Consider the following 21,238-nt stretch of genomic DNA (forward strand, 5'->3'; position numbering starts at 1 on the left):
CAATCTTTGATTTTCATGAATATGTTCTTAAAAATGGTTATTCCACACAATTGAAAACACAATTATACAGTGTAACAGCAGCAAGTAGATGTTTATTCACTATGGAGGGAGTGGATGCTAGGCTATTTTAACATATCCCAGCTACACCGGAGACTAGGTTAATCAACTCCCATTTTTCATGACTAGACAGATGTAAGACCCATGACATTTATGCAGAGAAAGATACCAATGTTGGGGCAAAAGATGAATTCCTGTTTAACCAATGCTAATTGCATTAAATGTATATGTGCAGAAATCATTGAAAATTGCAGGGCAGGTTGAGAGTATGGTGAATAAAACATACAGGATTGTGGGCTTTATAAAAAGGACAAAGTGCATAAGGCAGGAAGTTATGATAAACCTGTATAAAACATTGGTTGGGCCTTAGCTGGAGTATTGCGTCCAATGTGGTGACAACATTAAGGAGGGTGCAGGATAAGTGTTGGAAGAATGAGGAACCTCAGTTACATAGGTAGATTAGCAAAGCTGGGGCTGGATAGAATACATAAGGAAACGTTGTTCCCATTGGTAGAAAGATCAAGAACCATTGGACCCTGACTTAAGGTGATTGGTAAAGGAAGCAATGGCAACATGAGGAAACATTTAATTTCAATTAATCATTTAAATGATGGATAAATGAATAATATATTTACTGCAGTAAGTGCATTTAGAACTGGATTTACTTTTTAGTACCCTTTCTGTATAATAAAATGCAGATTAGTATTTTGGAAGTTAAAAAAATCACATTTATTTATATAATTATATTCAAGAAAATAAGCATTGCTGTAGGATGTCCACCATTGCACACTGTTGTTGGCATTGAAAGTTTCCACGGTAGAAATTAATTGGCTCTTCATTTTAGTTCCTTCACCAAGCAAGTCTGTAGCTGTATGGAAATACCTTCTTGTGAAGGTATTCTATCATCGCCTCACTGTTCTGCAGCTTGTCAAATTCGTAGAATGGAATCTGGAAAATAAAGGACAGATTTTCATATTATACTTGAGGATTCTTAAATATGCATGAATTCATGTGTAGACACTAATTATAATTACAGGTTATCTATATGAATGATAGTGGCACCGCCATCATACGGGTGCCAAAGAAGAACCAGGCAACAGGCCTCAATGACTACCGTCTGGTGGCCTTGACATCGATCATAATGAAGTGTTTCAAGAGGTTAGTCATGAGACACATCAACTCCATACTTTCAGAATGCCTTGATCCACTGCAATTTGGATACTGTCACAACTGGTCCACAGCAGACACCCTGTCCCTACACAAATCCCTGGAGCATCTCGACAACAAGGACTCCTATATCAGACTCCTATTCATTGACTACAGCTCCACCTTCAATACCATAATCCTAGCCAAACTCCAAAACCTTGGACTTGGCCCCTTCCTCTGCAACTGGATCCTTGACTTCCTGACCCAATCAGTAAGGATAAACGACACCTCCTCCATGATGGCCCTCAATACAGGAGCCCCACAAGGTTGCATACTTAGCCTGCTACCATACTCCTACACACACACAACTGAGCGTGGCAACATTTGGCTCCCAACTGCATCTACAAGTTTGCTGATGACATGACCATAGTGGGTCAGATTTTGAACAACGATGAGTCAGAGTACAGGAGGGAGATAGACGACCTAGTGGTATGGTGCAACAACAACAAATCTCTCCCTCAATGTCAGCAAAATAAAGAGCTGCTCAGACTGCTTCAATAGTGCCGAAGTGGAAATGGTTGACAGCTTCAAATTCCTAGGTGTGCACATCAACAATCTGGTCCTGGTCCACCTACGTTGATGCTACGACCAAGAAAGCACAACAGCACCTATACTTCCTCAGGAAACAGGAACTTTGGCATGTCCACATTGACTCTTACCAATTTTTACAGATGCACCATAGAAAGCATTCTATCTGGCTGCATCACAGCCTGGTATGGCAACTGCTTGGCCCAAAGCCGCAAGAAACGAGTAGTGAACACAGCCCAGTCCATCACGCAAACTCACCTCCCATCCATTGACTCTGTCTACACCTCCCGCTACCATGGGAAAGTGGGCAGCATGAACAAAGACCCCTCCCACCCGGGTTATTCTCTCTTCCATCGGGCAGAATCAGCGATGTCTATGTTTATGTATTTACATTGTGTATTTATCGTATGACCTATGTTTTTCATGTATAGTACGATCTGCCTCGACTAGATGCAGAACAATACTTCTTTCTCATTGTACCTTGGTACCCGTGACAAATCTAAATCTGGATGCTTTGAAGGTTGGAATTATAGCCAACAAAGTTTTTATAGCTGTATATTCAAATGTGAATCCCAAATGGTGTTTTGTCACAAATGAGGTATTTTTGGTTCTCTAGTGTTTATACTCGCCTGCACAACATCGTAGCCCAGCAGTCGCAGTTGCCTCTGTTTGATAGTTTCCTTACCAAGTAGAATGTGACTGTTTACAGAGAACCTTCTCTGGTCATCAATGCATAGTGCTATTCTGAAAAGGAGGTGTACACATAAACTGTTTTCAATAACAACCAAAATTTATATTGTGTTCTTGACATAAAATATTTTGCAACTGGGTTTCAAGATTGTTAAAGTTGGTGTCATCAAGGGGTCGGGGAGGGATGGATAGTAGATGGGGCAGACAGAATAACACTGAAATAGAGTGTCACAACTCAGGCAGGTTGGGCTGGAACAATAACTGAAATCACAAGTGCTGCATGTGTGGCAAGCAAACCTAAAATTAAAATACTTAAGAAACCCTACAGTGCAGGAGGAGGCCATTTGGCCCATTGAGTCTGGTCCACTGTGGACCAGTCTGACTTCAGACCTTCTAGAGGGCCCTCTGACATGGTCTCTGATGCCAGACAAGTTGAAGACAAATGTGGAGAACAGCACCAGGAACTTAATTAGTTGACCTGACCAAAGCATTTGACTCTGTAAACCACAAGGCTCTGGATTGTGCTTCAATGATGTGGATGCACAAGAAAGTACCCCACAATTACTTTATGGTGATATGACTGCAGCTGTCTGGAGTGCCTTCAAAATCCAGACCGGGGTCAAGCAAGACTTAAAAAAAACTCCATACTGTTAATAATCTATGTGACAGTGGCTTTTCACTCAAAGATCAACTGGTGTGAGTAATAAATATCACCTACATGGAAAACTAATCTCTGCCAAATTAAATTGACCACCACAGACATATGTGTTACAAGCAACCGCAGTGCTGTTGCCCATTCTGCACAAGATTTGAAAGCCATAATAAACCTCTTCAATTCCACATTCGAGACTTGGTCTGTCCTGGAATGTTGCCAAAACATCTGGTCAGCCCAATATTCCACCGCCCATATAAGATGAACGAGACACTCTGGAAGGTGTTGAGCATCTTCTACCTTGATAGCCACCAATCACTATTAACCAGGAGATCCAACACTGGATTAGCTGTACCAGCTCAGCCTTGTACAGACTACAATAGCGAGTGTTTGACAACAAAGGATCCAGGAGTTAACAAAAGTCCTAGTTGTGCTTGTAGTGTCACCACACTCCTGCACTGTGCATTAGGAGGACAAGATTGCCAAAAGGAATTCCATCAGCAATGCCCTCTCCACATCCTCTGGATTTAATGGGAAGATCATTGAATCAAATGCTGGGGTCCTTGCAGCCAGCTCCACAAGCATTAAGGCAATATCTTACAAAATCAACCTTGATGGACTGTAAACTGTCTGGATGGCTGAAAAGCATCTTCCCCACCAGCTCGTTTCCTCAATTCCCCCATCAGCTCATTTCCTCAATTCTAAGTGGCCAGTGTTCCGGGAAGACAAAGAAAACACTTTAAAGATACTCTGAGGCTGTTCTTGAAATGCAGTACCATTGACAATAACCGGGAGGAGCTTAGTAGTATTTGTTTAAAATGGCCACAACTTGTCCATCAAGCTGCATCACACTTTGAGCTGCGCAATGTCTTAATGGTGAAGCAGAGAAGAAAAGAAAAGGAAGAAAATCCTGCCCCGAGATCCCACAACCTTATGGAACATCCAGTCAAGTCTGATCAAAGATCTGCAGGTCGAGTGCCAAACAGTTCAGTCACATGAAGATGTATGACAGAAACTCACAACCCTGAATTGTCCTTGAATTGAGGGACAAGACGAGGAAGACAACAACTTAACATTTCTGCAGTGTTTTTACTAATGTTTAAATTGGTTGTATTTCTAGGAAACTGATCAAAACCCTGAATTTGTATTAAATGGATTGAGGGAATATAAAACTTGCTGTTAACAGTACTGTTTTATTAATTGGTTCTTCACATTATCTGTATATCAAAAGGACAAGAGTAGGCCATTTAGCTGCTCAAGCCTGTTCTGCTATTCAATAGCTCACAGCTGATTTGTTAAAAACATTAATGTGTAGCAGAGTACGGAAAAACATGGGTATTTTTATAAGCAATGAGCAGTCTATAGAACCTGCCGAAGGAAACACACAGGTTCCATCTAGTGGTATAACTTTGGTTTTACACTGGAAGATGAACCATGTGAAAGTACCATTTGGTTAGGTGGAATACCAAACCTGGATACTGTCCGTACACATCTATGAAGTGACGGGGTGGCATCTGTGAATGGCAATTTACCACGGCGATATAAAGCTCACTAAGCTATCACATCAAGACAAATAGGGCATCTGATGGCAAACACCTTTAAACGTGACCCGTTTAGAATTCTTCATTTTTTGTGTAACCAGCAGCTGAAAGTGCGAATGGATTGGATTTGTTTATTGTCACGTGTACTAAGGTACAGTGAAAAGTATTTTTCTGCGAGCAGCTCAACAGGTTATTAAGTACATTAAAAGAAAATACATAATAGGGCAACACAAGGTACAGAATGTAACTAGATAACACTGGCATCGGATGAAGCGTACAGGGGTGCAGTGTTAATGAGGTCAGTTCATAAGAGGGTCGTTTAGAAGTCTGGGCCTGGAATCTCTCAGCCTGGGGCCGAGCCGGAGAATCATTGCGACCGGCACGAATCGCGCCATGCTGCCCCGACGCAATTTGCCGCAGAGCGGAAAATTGGTGCCATTGGCGCCTGCGTGGTCGGGGGCCGCACTACGCAGCCCCACCGCTGATTCTTGGCCTGGGATGGGCCGAGTTACCATTACAAAAACCCGAGTTCCACCGGTGCCGTTCGAACCTGCTCTTGGCCGGTGGAAGGGTCCTGGGGCGGTGGCCTCTCGGGCTGGCGGCCTCCTTCTACGCCGGCCCCTTTAGCTCTACGCCATGTTGCGTCGGGGCCGGCACGGAGAAGGGAGGCACTGCGCATGCGTGCATGGCGTCGGTGCCACTGTGCATGCCTGGATCCCGTGGTGCCCAGTTGACGCCAAGAGCAGCCCCTGTAGGGGCCAGAATTGCTGATCCTGAGGCCGCGTTGACTCCGTCGAGAAATGCGACGGCGTTTCCGACGGCGTCAACACTTAGACTCAGGATCAGAGAATCCCGCCCAGGTAACAGCGGGGAAGAAGCTCTTTTTAAATCTGTTCGTGCGTGAACAGTGCAGCTGGCAAACAGCATCTGGGACCCAAGCAACTTTATCAGTGAAGTGCAAAGGATGGGCAGTGAACTTTTGCATATTCATGTTTAATCTTGTATTTTTAAATGTATTCTTTCACAAGATGTGGGTGTTGCAGACTAGGCCATCCCTCATTGCCCTCGAGAAGGTAGTGGTGAACCATTTCCTTGAACTGCTGCAGTCCATGTGGTATAGGTACCCCACAGTGAATCAAAGACTCTCTCCAGTGCAGGAGGCCATTAGGCACATCGTCTCTGCATCGACCCCCTTAAAGGGCACACCACCCAAGCCCACTCCCCCACCCTATCCCAATTACCTCCTAATATTTTTGTAAAATAAATTTAAGAGTACCCAATTATTTTTTCCCCCCAATTAAGGGGCAATTTAACATGGCCAATCCACCTACCTTGCACATCTTTGGGTTGTGGGGGTGAAACCCACACAGACATGGGGAGAATGTGAAAACTCCACGCGTACAGTGACCCAGGGCCAGGATTCAAACCCAGGTCCTCAGCGCTGCAGTCCCAGTGCTAACCACTGCGCTGCATGCCACCCCAGTTTACCTCCAAATCTAACCTACACTAAGGGACAATTTAGAATGACCAACCCACCTAACCTGCACATCTTTGGACTGGGGAGTAAACTGGAGCACCCAGAGGAAACCCATGGAGGTACAGCGAGAAAGTGGAAACGCCATTACAGATAGTGACCCAAGGCTGGAATTGAACCCGGGTCTCTGGCATGGCGAGGCATAGAACATAGAACAGTACAGCACAGAACAGGCCCTTCGGCCCTCAATGTTGTGCCGAGCCATGATCACCCTACTCAAACCCACGTATCCACCCTATACCCATAACCCAACAACCCCCCCCTTAACCTTACTTTTATTAGGACACTACGGGCAATTTAGCATGGCCAATCCACCTAACCCGCACATCTTTGGACTGTGGGAGGAAACCGGAGCACCCGGAGGAAACCCACGCACACAGGGGGAGGACGTGCAGACTCCACACAGACAGTGACCCAGCCGGGAATCGAACCTGGGACCCTGGAGCTGTGAAGCATTTATGCTAACCACCATGCTACCCTGCTGCCCCAAGGCAGCGGTGCTAACCATTGTGCCACCCCTTTAGGAAAGGGAATTTTTGAATCTGTTAGTGCGTGTTCTCAGACATGTGCATTTCCTGCCCAATAGAAGAGAGAATTACCGGGTGGGAGGGGTCTTTGATTATGTTGTCTTCATTCCCAAGGTAGTGGGAGGTGTAGACAGAGCCAATAGATTGGAGGTGGGTTCGCATGATGGACTGGGTTGTTTTGTAAGGTATCTGGCTGAGCAGTTGCCATACCAGGCTGTGATGCAGCTAGATAGGATGCTTTTTAGGGTGCACCTGTAAACGTTGGTCAGAGTCAATGTGGACATGCCGAATTTCCTTAGTTTCCTGAGGAAGTACAGGTGCTGATATGGGTGGACCAGGACGGGATTGTTGGTGATGTGCACACCTAGGAATTTTAAGCTGGCAACCATCTCCACCTCGGCACCATTGTTGCAGACAAGATGTGACGATTCTTTGCTTCCTGAAGTCAATGACCAGCTCCTTAGTTTTGCTGACATCATGGGAGAAATTATTGTTGTTATAGCACTCCACTAGGTTCTCTCTCTCCCTCCTGTACACTGATTTGTTGCTGTTCAAGATCTGACCCACTACGGTGGTGTCATCAGCTGACTTTTGCCACACAGTCTTGTATGTATAGGGAGTATAGTAGAGGGCTAAGTACGCCCTGCGGGGCCTCGGTATTGTATTGAGGACTGTCGTGGAGGTGGTGTTGTTGTTTATCCTTACATCTCTTCTTTGGCACGGGTATGATGGTGGTCCTTTTGAAGCAGGTGGAACCTCGGAATGGAGTAGGGAGAGGTTGAAGGTATCCGCGAACACACTCACCAGTTGGTCCATGCAGGATTTGAGTGCACGACCAGTGACTATCAGAACCCGTTGCTTTCAGAGGGTTCACTTTCAAGAAAGTCGATCTGACTAGTTGACAACGGTTTGGTGGTTTTCTGGTCGAAAGGAGCAAACAATTCATTCAGTTCATCGGGGAGGGTGCGCTGCTGCCAGAGATTTTACTCGGCTTTGCTTTGTAGCCCGTTATGTTGTTTAAGCCTTGCCACAGCAATGAGAGTCTGTGTCATTATTCTGTGACTCTAGTTTCATCTGGTATTGTTTCTTGACATCCTCGAGAGCTCTGTGGTCGTACCTAGATTTCTCGTATAGGTCAGGATCGCCTGTCTTGAATGCCTCAGACTTGGTCTTCAGTAGGGAGTGAATCTCCCAATTATGCCATGGCTACCGGTTGGGGAAACGTACGCACTGCCTTCTTTGACACGCAATCTTCTACACATTTGCTGATGAAGTCTGTCATACTCGTTTAGGTTGGCTGCTGAGTTCTTGAATATGGACCAGTCCACTGTCTCCAAACGATCACGTAGGAGCTCTTCTGTTGCCTCAGACCAACATTGCACAACCTTCTTAACCGGATTCTCCCAATTAAGTTTCTGCTTGTATGCAGGGAGAAGGAGCTCCATCTGAAGGAGCGCAGCAGCCGGCTGTTAATAACCCTGGCTGCAAGTGGCCTTCAAAATGGCCACGATCATGTAAAAAGAAATGCGGCCGCACTGCGCATGCTTGCCAGATCGTCGGCGCGCATGTACAAAACTATGCGCAGTGTGGCCGCTTTTTCTTTTTAAAAAGGTCGGAGCTTTTTGTTTTACAAGTTTTGGGGGGTTTTTATTCATTTAATTTTTATTTTTTTCAGTTATTTTATTCATTTTATTTTTATTTTACAAGTTCGGGGGGGGGGGGGGGGGGGGGGGTTTATTTGTTAACATTTTACAGGAAAAAAATGCAGAACTTTGGACAGATGGGAGACTCCAAACTTTCCGACACCAGAAGGCTTCACCTTCATCCAACAGGTTCCATTGGAGATGTACGAGGGCCAAAGGGACCCAAAACCATTTCCTCCATTTTTGTCAGCAGCAAACAAGGTAAGAGAAAATGGTGGGTTGCGAAGGTCGGCCGGGTTGGGTTCCGAAGGTAGGCAAAAATGGGTTCCCGGAAAAAAAGTCTGAAGAACACTGGTATAGGCAGCACTTCACAGTCACGTATTCCAGGTCGGGGTAGCAGTACTTTGCCAGGGTTACCATTCCAAACACCAGGAGGAGTTGTTGAGGAGGAAAATCCCTCCACCCTTTGCTTTGCCCAGTGACGCCATGCGGTCCATCCTGTGTATTGAGAAGCCTTCAGGTTGTATGGCACAGTCCGGTGAGGCAGCGGTGAGCCATGTCTCCATGAAACAGAGCACATAGCAGTCTCTTACTCCCTCTGAGAGGTAAGTCTGGAGTTAAGCTCGTCTAGCTTGTTTTTGATCACTTGTGCCCTTTAGATGGTAGACGAGACTTTGTAGAATCATTCGGTGAATTATATGCTGTAGAATCTGATAGCGTTAACCTGTTCTTGTAGCTACTGTATTTATATGGCTGGTTCAGTTCTGTTTCTGATGAATAGCAACCCAGTGAAGGTAATGTCATTGAATGTCAAGGAGAGATGGCCTTGTTGGAGATGGTCATTGGCCTACACTTGTAGAATATATGTTCTTGTCACTTACCAGCCCAAGCTTGAATGTTGTCCAGGTCTTGCTGCATATGGACCTCCCGGACTACTTTAGTTTCATCAATGAACATTCCCACTTCTGCACTTATGATGAAGAGAAGGTAAATGGTACAGCACCTGAAGATGCTTAGGCCTCGCACACTATCCTGAAGAACTCCTGCAGTGATGCCTTGCGATTAAGATTGACCTCCTTTGTGCTAGGCATGACTCCAGTCAATGGATAGTTTCCTCCCACTGACTTCAGTTTTTCTAGGGCTCCTGGATGCCAGACTCAGTCAACTGTTGTCTTGAGGTCAAGGGCAGCCACTCTGACCTCATATTTGAATTCAGATCCTTTATCGATGTTTGGAGCACGGTTGTAATGCCGTTTTATCTGGTTCTCTCTGGAACCTGCTCTACTAGTGACACCATTAGTTTCAGTTGTTTCATTAGCAAAGTCTGGCTGTTTCTGAGCAGTCCTTGAGGTGTAGGTACACCCACTGTTGCTGTTAAGGAGGGAGTTCTAGGATGTTACCCCAGCGAAAATGAAGGAACGGCGATATATTTTCAAGTCAGGGTGTTGAGTGACTTGGAGGGAACCTCCAGGTGGGGATGTTCCCAGGTATCTGCTGCTCTTGTCCTTCAAGAAGGTAGTGGTTATGGGTTTCGAAGGTGCTATCTAAGAAACCTTGGCGAGTTACTGCAGTGCATCTTGTAGATGGTACACACCGCTGCCACTGTTCATCGGTGGTGGAGGGTTTGAATGTTTGTGGAAGGGGGAGCAATCAAGTGGGCTGCTTTGTCCTGGATGATGTCGAGCTTCTCGAGTGTTGTTGGAGCTGCACTCATCCAGGCAAATGGACAGTATTCCATTACACTCCTGACCTGTAATACCATTGAATGTCAAGGGACGATATAGGAGCTGGTCAGTGCCTGGCACTTGTGTGACACAAATGTAACTTGCCACTTGTCAGTCCAAGCCTGGATATTGTCCAGGTCTTGCTGCATTTGGTCATGGACTGCTTCATTATCTGAGGAGTCGTGAATGGTGCTGAACATTCTGCAAACATCCCCATTTCTGACTTTATGGAAGGGAGATCATTGATGAAGCAGCTGAAGATAGTTGGGCCTAGGACACTGCCCTGAGGAACTCCTGCAGTGATGTCCTGGAGCGGAGATGATTGAGCTTCAACCACCACAACCATCTTCCTTTGCGCCAGGTAGGATTCCAACCAATGGAGACTTTTTCCCTGATTCCCGATGACTCCAGTTTAGCTAGAGCGCCTTGATGCCATACTCGGTCAAATGTTGCCTTGCTGTCAAGGGCAGTCACTCTCACCTCTGGCATTCAGCTCTTTTGTCCATGTTTGAACCAAGGCTGTAATGAGGTCAGGAGCTGAGTGACCCTGGCGGAATCCAAACTGAGTGTCCGTGAGCAGATTATTACTGAGCAATTGCCGCTTGATAACACTGTTGATGACTCCTTCCATCACTTTGCTGATGATGGAGTAGATTGATAGGGCGGTAATTGGCTGGGTTGGATTTGTCCAGTGTTTGAGTACCCAATTCTTGTTTTTTTTTTCAATTAGGGGGCAATTTAGTAATAATAATTTTTTTATTGTCACAAGTAGACTTACATTAACGGGAATTGAACCCGTGCTGCTGGCCTTGATCTACATCAAAAACCAGGTGTCTAGCACACTGAGCTAAACCAGCCCGTGATTTGGCACCAAAAATATGGGCATTTGATGTCAAGTGGACGTGCAAGGCCCGTCACCTGTTCACTGCTGCCACTCTTATGGCCGGAAGACTGGACACAGCCTCATTTCCTTCTCATTTAAAAGGCGACAGCGGTCACCATTCTCAATAAAAATATCAGTTGCGGCCATTGGCCACTTCTCCCACGATCAGGACCACTGTGGGAAAGCTGCACCGATCACTTCACAACCCTCCAGATACACGCCCGCGACCCACACTTTGAAAATCCCTGAATTAGAAAATACTTGAAAAAGTATATCAGGGTTTTAGTGGTGCATTAAATGCATAATTACTGTTAAACGGATTCACTGACCCTGAAAAGCAAATTTTATATTTGTGGAATGCCAAATCTATTCAATGATAATTCAGACTTTAATAACTTCAACATGTTTTTGATATTTCAGCTTTTATTTTTTCGTATTTCACTGTGATTTGGCTATTGCCCTGCTTGATGATGCTTGAAAATCCCCATGACTTGGCACTAAATTTAAATTGGCATCAAAGATTGTGAAATCTAAGCCAGAGCATTTTGTTGATCAATGATTTTGGTAGGTACCTCATCATAGCACAGGAAACTCAGGCAAGAGTACTGCACATCCTAACACAAGATAACAGATACAAGCTGATGCAAATGAACAGCAACACTGCCTGAAAAAACTGGCACAAGCATGGCAAACAACCTAAAATTTCTAAATCACAGATGAAATGCTGCAGTGCTGTTATAAAGATTCGAGAAAACCCATCACTTGGATGTCCATTGACCTGCAGATGAGTGCATTTGATAAACAGAGCCTACTCATACACCTGGATATTTAGTAGTTATAACAGCAAGAGATGCTAACATTGTAGCCAGTATTTATGTTTATACCAGGGTCAAAAGAACAACTCTTAATTGCACCTCTTCATCATGGCATAGAATTTATGTGGGGGCTCTGATCACTAGCCATAATTTCAGCGGGGACTCGAAGAAATGGCATAAGTGACCAGTTATGATGATTCTGCCGGTCTTCCAGAGTGTGGAATCAGCTGGAACCCATTGTACCTTGCGTGAAGAAAATGAAACCCCGGACAAACTATGGTTGCAGGAGAGTATGTTAGACTATTGGAAATCTGCAACATTTCTGTTCTTTCCCAGTATCATTCTCATCTACTATTAATCATCAGGGATAGATTTAGGACAAGTCCTTGTCCTTTTTTCAAATTGCCCCATTTGGACTCTGTCACAATTCCTATATCACTCCAGTGCTGTGCTGCATTCTGACTGCTAATTAAAAAAGAAAATTTGATGGATGACAGCTTTGACAATTAATTTAAATTAAGGTTCTCACCTCCTGAATATTTCTTCACGTTGAGAGGCGGGAAGAACATATCCTTCTTCATCCAATTTGATCTCTGCATCTGTAAAAGTATAATAGGATTTATTTTTCCCCTGAAACTAAGAAGCAGTGTGCAGTGGTGCATTAGTTTAGAGTTGCATAGCACGTGGGAATATGTTGCTGAGCTTCTATATAATTAGTAAAAGACAGCCACTGAGCAGAGGTTGAACGCTTTTCAAACAAAGGGGTGGTTCGGGGAGTGGTAATCGTTACATTAGAAACCCCTTTGTAAATTGTCACAGGACAATATTGGTAAAGGTCTAGGAACAGAATATTGCCCATTTTCTCAGCAGGTATATCATTATAGATACAGCAAATTAAGAGACAGGATAGGGAGGAACATCCTGTATTTCTATTTCAAGAGCATTGCACCGCTATCCCATTAAAAGTTAAGGACCATGAGGGAGAAGTGTGTACCTGGGTTTGTGGGATGTGGCGGGTATTATCTCTTTCCTTTCTGTTGTTTGCTTTTTTTTTGTTTTCGAGTTAGTAGTTGTTTTTGTAGGGGGGTGGGTGATGTTCTTGGCTTTTAACAATGGTTATTCTGTTAATATTGTTTTGTTGTTTATATTTTGTGAAAATCTTAATAAAAATTATTTTAAAAAAAAGTTAAGGACCATATCTTAATCCTGAAAGAAAAGTTAGTTCACTGCAAAAAATATATTTTTTTCAGATAATAATGAGGGACCTTTGAAAGGTGAGGGACAAAGCTCACCTTTGAATTCATTTTTTTTGTGCACACAAAAACATATCCCTTTTTTCCCCTCAATAAACTATTAATGATTCAATACACCATTAAGACTAAGAAGAGTGGGTAGCAGCCAACTTTCCTCAAATGTATTTGTAGTAGTGTCTGCTTTACAAATGCTAGAGACACAGAAAGCAGAATTTCCTGCACAAACGTACTAATAACAGGGTTTTATGGTGAAAATCTAATTTCCATAAAGAAATTGGTAAATGCTTGCAGTACCTAATGTATAGCCATATGGTGTTAGCACACGGGAAGCAAAGTAATTCCTTGCTCCAAGAAGATCCGTCAGGGCATTCTTAACCTTGCTGTACAGATGTTCATCCACCACACTTTCCACTGAGCGTCCTGGCGTAAGAAATGATTTTACTCGATATTTTGGAGGAAGGTTGGGACCCTGTTGAGAAACAAATTCAGTATATTTCTATGAAATTAGAAGTGTGTCTGCACCATACATAAAGTATTAGGTCATATGAACGGAGGATAATCTCATTTCACTGGACAATATTCTTGATCACTAACTCATTTGAGAAAGAAAAGTTTTCACTTTTCATCACCACCATACATCACAAGAGTGATGAGCCAATGAAGTGGTCTTGAAATATTGTCATTGCTGGAATGTAGGAAATGTAGCAGCTAATTTGCATATACGCTTCCACTAACAGTAATGTGAAAATGATCAGACTTCTTTTTGTTGATTGATTGATTCCACAGGAAGTGTGTTAAGGCAAATAGTATAGATGCATTTAAGGGGAGGCTAGATAAGCTCACGTGGGACAAGAGAATAGAGTTAGATGAGATAGGATACGAGGTTGGAGTGGAGCATAGACCGTCTACATGGACTGGTTGGCCTCTTTCTCTGTGTATTCTATATAACTCATTAAGATTTTCTGGGAAAACAGTGGCACATGCCATTTATTAGTTTGTAAACAATTCAGCAATTTATGTCAAACAAGAGTTATGTTCGGAGTTGCAAGGTGATTTGCGCCATTCTGTTGGAAGCCTTGCATTGGCCAAAGTTTGCCACTAGCCTTGCGAGTTCAAAAACATTTCTGCATTTGAGCTGTTAAAATGAATTAAACTCTCCCCAGAAAGTAATGTTGGTAGTTAGCATTTCAAGGAACTTTTAAATGATGAGAAGTTTGTTCATGCACTGCTATTCCACTTCAGATACCACGGTCATTGTCTGTGTGGAGTCTGCACATCCTCCCCCTGTGTGCGTGGGTTTCCTCCGGGTGCTCCGGTTTCCTCCCACAGTCCAAAGATGTGCGGGTTAGGTGGATTGGCCATGCTAAATTGCCCGTAGTGTCGTAATAAAAGTAAGGTTAAAGGGGGGTATAGGGTGGATACGTGGGTTTGAGTAGGGTGATCATGGCTCGGCACAACATTGAGGGCCGAAGGGCCTGTTCTGTGCTGTACTGTTCTATGTTCTATGTTCTATAAGGAACAATTTAAACTGTGGAATGTCTTCACTCTTGCAGTGAAATTGTTTCTGCAGCTTTTAAAATTTTAAATGTATTGTTTCTTAATTTTCCTTTGCTTTTTCCATCCTCTCTTTCTCAATCTAATCTTTCTGTCCCTCTCTTTATTTTGCTTTCTGTATTTTATTTATTTATTCACCCTAGTTTTCTTTCTGTTGTTCCTTGGTTTATTTCTCTATCCTTAAATTTAATTGGTTAAGGAGGCAGTCTGGTAGTCCCATCATTCAGCAAGGTCCCAGATACCTCATTAACCCATCTGCAGTTATCAACTCACACGGACAGCAATTTGCAGCACAAAGTGTTTTTCAGCTGAACGGTCAGGAAATCCAACTCACACGAGATGCCCTGCTTCATTAAATTGCAGCCTAACAGCACTCCATTGCTCAGCACAAGGCCATTCTCTACCCAAGAAGGGGTTAGATTGGGCTATAGTTTTCAACTCTTCAGAATGTATGATGAATGTATGACTTTAAATTGAAACTTAACCATGTCTATGTGCCCTGGTCCAATTAATTTTCTCTCTGGAACCCTGAGCTTCGTATTGACTTACCATATGCAATATACAAGAAAAACATTTGTTTTGCAATAAGTGCGGTAAATAGTTAAAAAATCTTACATACCTCAAATGTTCGACACTCCAGTTTCATAGTCATGAACAGCTGGGTCAGCTGGGCAAGGACAAACTTGTCAAAACCTATTCCTTCTGCTATTAGGATATGCAAAAGTATTATTCGGAGTTAGGTATCGCCATCAGTACTGCTTTATAATACACCAAGAGCCTTACAAGTACTGCATTAAGATTAAATTAGCCAGAGTGAGAAGTAACTTATGTTTGCTGCTTTCCACTGCACATGTATACACTGCCTGTGCAAGGGCTTAGCTGGAAACAGAATCTGAACAATTAGTGAAGCTCCCTAAATTTTGGCAAACACTTGAAAAATGAACATTTGGGTGATATTCTGGAGGTCTGCTTGTGATTGCGAGAAATCAGACCTCTATGAATCAGACCTTAACAGAACAGGAAACAGAGGCATGATTTAAATGGAAGACTGTTTGTTCTGCTTTCATATGAGCTGGTAGATGTTGGAGATCAGGTTAACTGCGTACCTTTTTTACAAAAAGCTACACACAATGGTTCACTGGTGCAATAGATACTGGGGTAACAGATAGAATGGAGGGAGATGGAGAAAGAAACAAGATTGGGAAGAGGTAGAGAAGGTTATTAGGACAGAGAAATGCAAAGGCCACATGTATACTTATTGAGAGAGACATAAAAAGAAACACATTTAGGATCAGACGGAAAGAAAGATGATGCTGGAAGGGGATAGGGAAGGTGATGCCGGACGGCTAAAAATTAGCTTGAAAGGATTTAATACCAGGCAACTACAGTTTAATAGAGGCATGAATAACTGTGTTACCTGCCTGAAACAGTCACACATGTAATATGGTTTAAGTGATGACTTTGTGTGTAACTGGTGGAGGGAATGAATGTTTAAGGTGATGACCGGGATGCCAATAAAGTGGGCTGCTTTGTCCTGGAATGGACGAATACTCTGCTGAATCCCTGATCTCAGATAAATTGTTGTCCATGACAAAAAGAAAAAAACAACAGATGTTATCAAACAAACCTGTTGTAATCAACTCATACGTAGATTGTGACCCTATAAGGAAGATCAAACAGGATGGATCTCTTTTCCCTAGATAAGCGAAACTGAAGGATGACGAGGGCAAGACCAAAACTGATATGAAATAGTTACTAAAATCCACAAGAGAATTCGGGAAGACTTCTTTATCCAACGAATGATTATAATGTACTACCAGAATGGAATATTTAAGACAAACAGCAAAGATGTATTAAAGGTGGAAACTAGGAGAAAGGAATAAGAGGTTATGTTAATGGGAGTTGGATGAGCAGAGGCAAGAGGTGACTGGAATCCATTGGGCCAAATGGCTTGTTTCTGTGCTGTACATTCAGGCCTCTTTTTTCCTCCCCTTTGCTGAAGGCATTGACTACTCGCTGGGCCATAGTTTCACAGGTGCCCTCATTTATATACAAGCCTAAAGAATGAACCTCAGTAGGTTATTAATAACAGGAAGATAACAGTGGTTCTTAATATTGTTGCCATCTGACACCACAAACTCTGCTCAATTTTTCTCTCCGAACTTGAGCAGGTTGTGGTCAACTGCGCGTCTAACCGGTCTATAATCTCTTTTTTTTCATAAATTTAGTGTACACAATTCATTTTTTCCAATTAAGGGCCAATCCACCTACTCTGCTCATCTTTGGGTTGTGGGGGCGAAACCCATGCAAACACGGGGAGAATGTGCAAACTCCACACGGAGTGACCCAGAGCCAGGACCGAACCTGGGACCTCCGTGCCATGAGGCAGCAATGCTAACCACTGTGCTGCCCCAACTGGTCTGTATCTCTTAGACATTCATTGAACAAACACCATGTAGCAACATACCTATCGCGTTGTTTTACGCTCATTCAGAAGGACTCAGTTAGTTCCTATTCCGTCTCTTTCTTTTATGTCTTAAACTTTCAACCCATCATGGCTAAACTGCAAATTGGTTGTTCTCATTGTGAAGCATTTAGTCTTCACTGCACACCAACCACTACTAATTCTCATGTGTAGTATCTAAGGAAACTATCAATACTAGGTCAGGGGGCAGCACGGTGGCACAGTGGTTAGCATTGCTGCCTACGGCGATGGGGACCCGGGTTCGAATCCCAACCCTGGATCACTGTCCATGTGGAGTTTGCACATTCGCCCCGTGTCTGCGTGGGTTTCACCCCCACAACCCAAACTCTAAATAAATAAAAAATACTGCAGGTCAGTTTTGAAAACAGCCAGAAATATGGAAGTAAAATTATTTTTAAATGCCACTGTTGTTTTGATGTATATGGCATCGTCTGAACCCGACAGCTGGATATGGCAACAGAATCACTCATGAGAATCTACTGTTCTCTATGAATTTACTTTCTCCCAACTTAAAAAGTGCTTAATTATCATTAATCTACATATAGCAACGTGTAAACATTTCACACTTAAAAGCGTTAACCTCCATTGCTTGTTCTTCTTCCCCCAGAAATGGAATGGAGTATAAAATTCCACCTCCATAAAGCACACTATTGATGATGTAGTCAGTCCAGAGCTCCATCATAAAACATATGCTTCAAAATTTGTCACCATTGTCAAAATTACTCTCACCCTTCATAAATCAGCTAATAAATTTACCATTTTGCAATGAAAAAAATCATGAAAAGAGCACTTTGCTTCCACATCACAAGAATGGTATATAATGTATGGGAACCAGTATAATTAAACAGGTCAGCTCACCTTCCAGCTGTTGCAGAAAGTATGGACTAAAGATTTTGGCTACAAAATTCACAGGAAAGCGTTCTATTAATATACACGAATGGAGGAGGTTCAGCAGAGTACGTGGCTGAAATTGTGAAAATCGTCCTCTTAATAAGTTTTCAATCTTCCGAAAGAGCTGACCTGCATTTGGTGGCAGATAGTTCAGCTTGCCAAATGGTATAATTTGTAAGGCAATTTCTTCAGTTGTAAAATTATCTGAATTGTAAACAAAACTCTCAGCAACTGCGTCAAATATGAGCGGTGACAGGATCCTCCTCTGGCTGCAATACTGCATCACTTTGCTGATTGCTTCTGGCTGCATGATAAAGGCTTTTTTGGGGAAATTCCTCTCCAGAGCATCAGTGAAAAATTTATCACTGTGTCCAAAGTACATTAGAGCATTCAGTACCACTATGAGCTCCTGATCTGAGAAATGAGGGACATGTCTCACTGAATGTTTACATAGATTAATCACTAAAGGAATTGCTCGGGTTTGCTTGAGGATAACCATTGCATTAAGGATGTCATTTTTGACTTTGCGACTCATCCTGGAAGCTAAATGAAGGGCATGGATGTTCATTTTGTTCAGCAGCTGCTGGTAATTTCCTCCTTCCCCTACACCAGCCTCCAGCAAGTTATAAACCATTGCTATCTCTTCAGATGTCCAGTCATCCGTTTTCTGTCTTTGAATTTCCTCCATTATCTGCTTAAGCATTCTACATCTTAGGCCCTCCAAGTCCAGCAAGGCCTTGCCCAGCAAACATAAGTCTTTAATTAACAACTGTCCTTTGTTGAGCCGCAGCTGACATTCTGATAGTAATCGCACCATGAGGGTGCTCTGTGGGTCCACGTACAATTGAACGTAAGCATACAGTGCAGTCACCAGTCCTGCATTGCTGAGCCTCAAAGATTCATGCTCAAACTGGAAACACATTGCCTTGAATACCTCATTCTCCAGCAGTACTGCAGGATTCTTCAATTCATTCCCATCTCTTTCAATCTGTGATATTTTAAGCAAGGCAGCAGCTGCCATTGTATCCACAATGGACACCGAAGAGTTCAGCAGTTTAAAGACTTGTTTCACAGTTTTACAGTTGTTTAAATGTTTCAAAAAATTCTGTTCATTGGAGAAAGTGTGTTGCTTGCTGTCCAACTTAAAGTTCTCCCCAGCATCTCCATGGAGGCACACTGTTCCCAAATTGCAGCAAGGTTGGTCTCTGACCACATTGTGGTATCCTTTATCGGGAACCCATTGATACCATGTTTTTAGCGGTCCTGTTGATAAAATCCGGCTACATTGTGGATACAGAATTTTGCGAAGGCTATTGCAGGGATACAATTGCCACTTCACAATTCGTAAAAAGTTGTACGTTTGTAACTCAGTTGAAACAAAATGAAACACTCTTAGGAGATTTAATGCCATAGCAACTTCAGCAATTTTACTTCAGTCACCTGTTGAAAGAAATAAAGGTTGGGAGGTCATAAATTCCTAATATTATAGTGGACTATAGGATAATCTTAATGCTTTAAAGAAGATTAACAACTTGATAAATTGCATTCAGCATCTGCAATAAATGTTACAAGTATTTCAAATAGATATTTACATTTTGAACATTTCTCCCCCACAAAATCCATTAAGCAATAACGAAAAATTACATCATTTTCTCACAATTTGTTAAAATTGAGACATCAAATGGCAAAGAATTAAGAAATTAGCCTTTTCTCTCGTCTTAGGCTGCTGATCATATACTGTCTGGTCTCCCCTTCCTGCCCCTGTACCGGGCTCGCCATCTCTCCCAAAGGTCTTCAGACAGAGAGAACCAGCTGAGAGGTCGGGTTAACGCCCGGGGATTGGGGTCTGAGAGCCCCAGGGATGTGAGTCTGGTCTAACCGGCTTCTGACTGACCTTCCTCCACCAGACAGGGAGCGCGACCCTGTTCCCCTTGCGGCCTGTTGTCAGCTCCGCACTCTCCGCTTCATTGTGCGGCCAGACAGCCTCGCCAAGCGGCCGACTGAACACCTTCCCGGAGTTGCAGTCCCTGCTCTGCAGATTCCCGCCCACAGTCAGAGCGGGTTCAGGGAAGTGATAACAACTACATCCTCGAATTAATCAGCTGAGCTTCCCTTTCACATGCCTTTATTGTAAATATTTTTCACAGCCCCCATTAACAAGAGATCTCTCAGTGCATTGAAAAGTCCTGTAAAATCCATGTCAGTTAAGTCGAAGTATGACATATTTTACAAGAAGATGCTTGGTGAGAAGGTGCAAGAAGCCCAAATAAAAAAAACTGTGCCCCTCACAACATTCCACGTATAAAATACTCTACTTACAGTCTGCCTCCTCAACCTGCCAACACATGCCCGCTGCTCCACAACGCACAAACATACCTCTCTGCTCACCTTACTAACAGGCATACTCAGAAGCCCCTCTCCCCAACCCCTCAATCCTTTATTCTTTCATGGGATTGTAGTGTTCTTTACTTGGGCATGTGCAGAAGGGGCTGATGGGTAACGGAAAGACCACTAGGGGGAGCATGGCGTGCATAAAAGGGGAAGCAAGCAGTCCTCTGGGCTGTTGGGTAGATTAGACCGCGAGGTGAACAAAGGCAGAAATTTAGCTCAGGGCTGCTAGTGTGTTCAGGCCTAGTTGTAGTGTATAGAAAAGTTGTAACCTTTCTACTAGTACAGTTCTTAAAGTAAGAACTCACGCAGTTATTTAAGTTGTGTTGCTCAATAAACCTGTAAAACTTCTGGACGACTTTGAGTCTTCCAAAGCCTCTACTGTAACTGAGTTGAGTAGTACAGATTACTGCTAGTTAGATTAGGTTAGAGACTAGAAAGAACCAAAACAAGCAGCAAAAGTAACGGGCCGGCCACTCAACTAACTGTGGAAGACTTTGCAGCATTTTGATTCCAAACAACCTACCGAAGCGATGTACCACACGCCACTTCCAGAGTTGTTGAAAACTACCGGTAATTTAAATAGTAACTGGAAAATGTATAAACAGCAGCTTCAAATATACATGGTGGCTACTGCCTTAAATGCAGCCCCAGACGAGAGAAAGATTGGGATATTACTCTCAACGGCAGGCCGGCAAGCTGTAGACATTTATAACACTTTTACGTATGGTGATAATGAAGATAAAACCAGCTTTCAAGTGATAATGGCAAAATTTGATGAACATTGTAAATCACAATCAAATGAAATCATGGAACGATTTAACCTGCGCAACAGATTCCAAAAAAACGGGGAGACTATCTCTAATT

The 21,238-nt window shown here is 43.1% G+C and overlaps 1 protein-coding gene across 6 annotated transcripts; it reads right to left on the bottom strand.

Moving 5' to 3' along the window:
- Positions 1-72: 72 nt before the first annotated feature.
- On the bottom strand, positions 73-20,482 carry fastkd3 (FAST kinase domains 3). 6 transcript variants are annotated; one of them, XM_038797596.1, is made up of 7 exons: positions 20,372-20,482; positions 17,951-19,423; positions 15,227-15,312; positions 13,348-13,522; positions 12,330-12,399; positions 2,421-2,535; positions 763-1,005 (listed from the first exon to the last, which is right to left on the bottom strand). In XM_038797596.1, the coding sequence occupies exons 2-7, from the start codon at positions 19,392-19,394 to the stop codon at positions 907-909; spliced, it is 1,989 nt and encodes a 662-aa protein (XP_038653524.1). In that variant the 5' UTR covers positions 19,395-19,423; positions 20,372-20,482; the 3' UTR covers positions 763-906. The 6 variants fall into 6 exon arrangements, with proteins under 6 accessions (XP_038653529.1, XP_038653524.1, XP_038653526.1 ...); XM_038797598.1 differs by having other exon boundaries at positions 20,360-20,443; XM_038797597.1 differs by having other exon boundaries at positions 20,303-20,409.
- Positions 20,483-21,238: the final 756 nt, after the last annotated feature.

This window comes from Scyliorhinus canicula, chromosome 5 (genome assembly GCF_902713615.1).
Source record: "Scyliorhinus canicula chromosome 5, sScyCan1.1, whole genome shotgun sequence".
Taxonomy (NCBI): Eukaryota; Metazoa; Chordata; class Chondrichthyes; order Carcharhiniformes; family Scyliorhinidae; genus Scyliorhinus; species Scyliorhinus canicula.

Coding starts and splice junctions, on each gene's coding strand:
- fastkd3 (XM_038797596.1), bottom strand. CDS start 19,394: ATGGCATTAAATCTCCTAAGAGTGTTTCATTTTGTTTCAACTGAGTTA. Junction 15,313..17,950: donor CTTTCTGCAACAGCTGGAAG/GTGAGCTGACCT, acceptor ATATCCTAATAG/CAGAAGGAATAGGTTTTGAC. Junction 13,523..15,226: donor TGGAGTGTCGAACATTTGAG/GTATGTAAGATT, acceptor GTTTCTCAACAG/GGTCCCAACCTTCCTCCAAA.